Source organism: Morone saxatilis, unplaced genomic scaffold (assembly GCF_004916995.1).
Source record: "Morone saxatilis isolate NCDOM2014 unplaced genomic scaffold, NCSU_SB_2.0 Contig1, whole genome shotgun sequence".
Taxonomy (NCBI): domain Eukaryota; kingdom Metazoa; phylum Chordata; class Actinopteri; family Moronidae; genus Morone; species Morone saxatilis.
The window spans coordinates 17,660,045-17,665,837 of record NW_023339651.1 but is presented as its reverse complement, the minus strand read 5'-3'; the positions used below and the strand labels follow the sequence as shown (position 1 = coordinate 17,665,837).

At 43.5% G+C, this 5,793-nt stretch overlaps 1 protein-coding gene across 1 annotated transcript in view; it reads right to left on the bottom strand.

Annotated features, from left to right (window-relative positions):
• LOC118334232 (formin-2-like) overlaps positions 1 to 4,831 on the bottom strand; it is a 27,296-nt gene extending 22,465 nt beyond the window's left edge. The window contains exons 1-2 of the mRNA XM_035670076.1: positions 2,924 to 4,831; positions 999 to 1,253 (exon numbers count right to left, since the gene is read on the bottom strand). Of these exons, the coding sequence (XP_035525969.1) occupies positions 999 to 1,253; positions 2,924 to 4,596 (1,928 nt within the window). The 5' untranslated portion in view covers positions 4,597 to 4,831. The remainder of the gene's footprint in view (positions 1 to 998; positions 1,254 to 2,923) is intronic.
• Between the last annotated feature and the right edge of the window lie 962 nt (positions 4,832 to 5,793).

Below are 5,793 nucleotides of genomic sequence, written 5' to 3'. Positions count from 1 at the left end.
GAGGCACAGTGGATTTATTTTTATTTTTGAAAGCAAAATGTCCAGCTAGAGTAGAAAAACCTGAACATGTCTGTGAACCACTTCATGTCGACTTGTTTTTCACCTCTCATTACAACACTGGACTGCTTAAAAGACTGCTCCTTGAAAGAGGGATTTGTACCAACTGTCTTTGTGGAGACACGGCATGAGGAAGTAACTGTAAGTTTTTTTAAGAATTTATGCTTTGTTTTTCATTGTTCATGTAACGCTAGCACATGCTACACGGTTGTTAGCTGCAGGACCTCCAGTGATGCTAACGTAGTTATTGTTTGTTCAAATGTTTGTTTAAATGTGTGTGCAGATGAACATTGAACTAAGAGCCCCCCCTGGTGAGAAGGGTCAGCTGCGGCTTGGGCTGTTCCCATCTATGACACAAGAACGCCTATTGGGGTTCCTGGTTAGCGTTTCATCGTGTGCTCATACATATGTAAATTAGATATTTGTGTTGGGCTGTGCAGCCAATGACTGAACAGTTTGCCTGCTGAAGCCTTTGCCCAGACATAAGGCTGGCAGGCTGCTGGCTGGGCTGCTTGCTTGTTCTCTGCTAGCTTGCTCTTTTATAGGGACAATGGCGGAGCTCCGCTAGACAACAAGGAAGTAAACTGCGGTGGGTGGCAACATAACTGACGTCCTAAACGGGGAAAACGTCATCAGAAAACAAAAATCTGAACAGACTGCTTTATCTCCTGTATTTTGACTGAGGCAGCCCACAAAAACACGACTGAGTCATATTTTTTCACACTTTGCCTTCTGATCGGGCCTCCAGAGTCATAGATGTACATAATCAAATGATTAAAAAGTTGGTTTTGCAAAAAATATGTCCCCTTTAAGAGACTTGGAGGTTTAACCTGTGTTTTAAATAAATTAAGTTGTTCTTAACCAAAATATCAAATTTTTACTTTAAAGTCACACTCCATACCTGTGAAATAAGCATCAACTGAACTGAAACTATTCTGTACTCACCTGTGAAGATGTCCTGAAAGCCGCAGGTAGAAACCTGTCCACAGGAAGATCTTCTGGTGGCACAGATAGGTTGGCTGCCTCCTCCTCGGTAGCCCATCAAATATTCTCCTGAACCTCCAGAGCCTCCTCCTTCCTCCTCTCTGCTCCTTAGCCTCGTCTCAAGTTCCTCTGTCCAGTCAGCTGAGCGACTCACAGGCCCAGCGAGGCTACGAGAGCGCTGCCTACGGATTTGGTGACCCTCAGGCATCGTCCTGTCAATATTCTAGTTAGCTTTACTTTGAAAGCATTCACACAATTTAATAACATAAACTACATTATAATGATAGTAATCTGCCATCAGATTAAGGTAAAAGGGGGGTGCATTTTTGGTAAATGGGCAAACTCAACATCATTGGAACTTTTCCACTACTGTGGAATGTTTGAACAATTTTTACCTCCGCCAAACTTGACTGTCAGCAGCATTACAGAAATACTACTGGTCTCATATTCATAAAACTCAGGGCATAGAATGGGCCAATGAAAAATCCAATACATTTTGGGGTGGATCTGAATGACGGGGCAGATACACAAGTTATATTTCACTTCACACATATGCAAACCCATCACAGTGGGTGTCGTTACTAAACATACAGCCACCGCAAAAATCACTTTTAGAAACAAATTCAGCAGGTATCTAAAAAATAAGCAATCAGGGATGTGATATTTTTAGTGTCACAAGATGGAAGTATACTGTATGTATGTGTATACATTTTATGTTGTGTTTTATGTGTGCTTATTTATTGCATGTTTATATATAGTTACTTGATTTCATGAAATTATAGTTTTACTGCATGCTTTTAAGTTGAAAAAGGTTTTAGTTCTTATGCTTTATATTTGACTTCCTGTCTAAAACTGCACTGATTACCCCAATAATCTGCAACTGGTCAGCACTGACTTGACCAATTGGACATGAGTGCTGACCAACCAAGAAGCAATAGGTGAGGGGAGGGACTTAGCAGGTGAAACAAACACCAAGCACAAGGTACAACAAGCAGGCCAGTATTTAACAGTATCCTTCCATAATATTTGGACTTTTATTTCATGTTTTAATCTCATTTTATGAATTGTTTTAGGTATTTTTATTTTTAAGTATTGTGTTTTTAAGTAAACGCAAATTTTAAGTACTTTGTTTGTTTGTTTGTTTTGTTAACCCTGTTGATAGCACAATAAATTGCTCTTATATTCACCTGTTAAAGAACCTTTGTGACTCCTTGGTTATACACAGCACTGCTCACTACCCGGTTTTAAAGAATTAACTATATTATGTCCAACTTTCCCCCCTCCCCTTTACAAAAGTAGCTCCAATTAGAAACTTGTTAACAACATAGATTCATTTAAAGCCCTCCTCCAAAAAGAAATTCTCAAATTAAACTTACTTCACATTCTATAGTGGTGTGTGGGGCACTGTATTAAGAACAATACTCTGTATCTAGACTTTTTCTAGAGTGTAATGAATGAATTATGGATGTTTGTTCACACATATTATTTTGTGGGGTTACAGATGACAAAAAATCCTGCACCTCTCCTTCACTTTCTGAATGGTATATGTTTTCTTATAGCAGCATACTGTATAATATTAGTAATATTATTATTATATTACCGGAGTCAAAACTCACAGCAAAAGAAGAACAACATAAAAGCCATACCTGTAATGTACCGAATTATACTTAATTGCATTGAAATACCTTGTGGTGAGCCTGGAACCAGGAGTTTTGTTTACAACCTGTCTTACCATCACACTCCTCATGCAAGGTCGCAAGACCTTCTTGATTTTAAGGGGTTTGAGAAAGAATGGCTCACAATATAACTGTACTATCATACTGTCTTGTCAAAGGTAAAACAAAGGAAAAGGTTTCAACAAAAGTTGGAATGCCACATATACCTGTGGAGGTGATGGTAGGCTCTGCGTGGGGAAAGGGGACTGTGGGAAGGAGACAGGGCTGGGGACTGTCCTGGGGAGCTGAGTTGTCTGGTGGTGGTCTTGATGTAGGAGGGGAAGATAGGAGGGTATGGTTTCACCACAGGGCTAGAGGAGGTTGACGAGTGGGTAGACCTGAGGAGTCGTTTGGCCAACGTGGGGCTGTCTTGGGGAGGCAGTGGGGTGAAACACATGCTGCTCCTCCTGCACTGCTGATTGGAAGGAGTAACACTGATGCTGGCACCAGCAAAGTGATTGGATTCAGATCCAGCACTCAGGCAGTCCTCAAGGGACTCTGCACTAGTACCTGAGCCCAACTGACCCCCACCTTCTTCAAACACGGTCCCTGAGGTCAGCCCTTCAGTAGGTTCAGAACTTTTGTTATGGCTGTCTGCGGGTGGAGGAGTGAGATCCACATCCACCTTGGGCTCCCTTTCAACCTCCTGCCAGGTTTCACCTCCTGCTTCCTCCTCCACCCCTGGGATTTTCCCGTCACTGTCAAATGTGGGATCAGGGAAGCAGTTACCACTAGTTGTCATGGCAACTGGGCTGACTGCTGCCCCCCTGGCAGTAGCCATGGTGATGGCTGTATGAGGGGGCTTCTGCAGCCAAGCATGCTGGTCTTTTGTGCCTGTGCCAACACAAAGAGAAGCTTCTTTCTCCCTTTCCCTCTGCCCCTTCCAATTTATCTCTGGATGCCCCACCTCCTCCTTCTCCTCCTTCTCCTCCTTCCCCTCAGGCACCACAGTGTGGAAAGGGATGCGTAGTGTTTGCGGCTGGTCTCCATGCTTGACAGAGCCAGACAGAGTTCCTGTCTCTAGGAATGACAGGGCATCAGACCCCAGTTCTAAATCTGGGGTCAGGTCAAGCACCTCAGGAGGAGTTAATTTAATCAACCCGTTACTCTGCTTCCTCGGCCCCTCTCCCCCTCCCCAGCTTAAATCCCTATCTCTCGCTTCCTGTGCTTCTACAACTGAATTAACCCGCCCATGCTGCTGTTGGTGCTGGAGCCTTATAGCAAGCTGGATGTCCGCAAGCAAATCCTCATGGTCAGCTGCTGAGTGGAAGCTGTAAATATCTGTGTCTGACCCTGAGCTCCCTCCCTTCTGCCCTCCATCCTCTGTGGGAGATGTTGGTGCTGTTGAGGCTTTCCACTGCATCTCCTGCATCTGCTTTCCTCCATTTCCATCCTTTTTCCCTTGCTCCAGTTTCTTTCTCTTCTCAGGGAAAGCAGCCTCAGTGTCTGACTGTCCAAGCTCATCTGCAGACATTTCAGGTGTTTTTGTGCTGTCCAGTTCATCATGTTGAGATAATAAGACATCCTCCTTTGAGCCAGTTACTGACAAACACAAATCTCCTTTTCCTTTCAAATTGCCCTTTCTTTTCCGGATGGAGAAAACAGAGGACTTGGACTCAGATTTGTTTTTCTTTTTTCCTGGTCCAGTGCAATGCATCCCCCCTCCTCCACCTCCTCCTCCTCCACTGCCTGCTCCTTTACCTCCATGCTTACAGAGTTTCTTTCCTCCCTTTTTTGTTGTGTCCCCTCCTCCCTCTTTCCATCCTTCATCCAGTGAAGGGTAGCTTCCATTACCCGATGTTGCTGCAGCTTTCTTTTGCTTAGCCTCCTGGTTGCCCATGTTGACGGAGAGCGTCCAATAGCTTCCTGCCTCTCGTCTCAAGTCATCCCTGGGAGAGCTCCTTCTGCCTGGAGGAGCTTTTAGATGCGTGTGCCTGGGGAAGGTATAACTGTCCTAACCTAATCTGTGGATGCACGTCTGGTGGGGGAGGAGGAGCTGCTGCCTATGGTGTTTATATTTTTTTAGCTCTGTTGTGCGATCATTTTCCTTGTTGTTTTCCGGTGACGAAGGCTGGTGTGGTAGTGATGTTGGCGCTGATGCAAGAGAGGGATGCAGTTCCCTTTTTCTCCTCCCCTTTCTCTCTCTTTCTTACCCGCCCCCTCCCCCTCCTCTTCTCCATCTGCTGCAAGGAGTGACGCAGGCACTGCATGCTCAGTGGAGATCTGACAGGGAGGCAGACTGGGAGAGATGGAGAGCAACTGGTATGGGGACACAAAGCTTAGCCTGCTGCAAAAAGGGTGACAAAAACCTGAGAGGAATAAATATGCGGGGACTGCAGGTGGGGATAGAATAGACTCATGCCTACATTACCCATAGTGCTATGTTTGGAAAAGACTCCATTAAAGCATCATGCAGCTCGATGTCACTGCAGGATACTGGCTCTCAAAAGTAAAAAAATACCTCTACTTAACATTTAACTCACCCATAATACGTTTTCTTCATAAAAAATAAAGATGAACCATTTCAATTGGCTATTTGTGAGCCAATTACAAAAAGGTTTATGGTTCAAGCTTGTTTACTGTCATTTCCACATGGGAAAAAATGTTTCTCATGGTGCTAACATAAATGTAATGGACCTGTACTTGTATAGCGCCTTTCTAGTCTTCCGACCACTCAAAGCACTTCTTTTTTTTGGGGAAAATTATATTTATTGGATTTTCACAATCAACTTGACACATACATTAATGAGGGATTGCATGCCCACATTCATAGAGAAAAGAAAAGACAAAACCAAAAGGAACATAACACCGAGAAGAGAGAGAAAAAAAAAACAGACGACAATAAAAAAAACTTAATTATTACCCTGCAATTCCTATATAGCTGTTGTGTTGAATATCACATTTTCTTATATAGGCTACTTCACTATCCTTTAGAAATATTCACCTTCTTGATCTGTGACTTTCAAGAAATTCAATGAATTGTCCCCATAGCTTAAAAAAGCTCTGTATTTTCCCCTTGGTGGCATAAGTCAGTTTC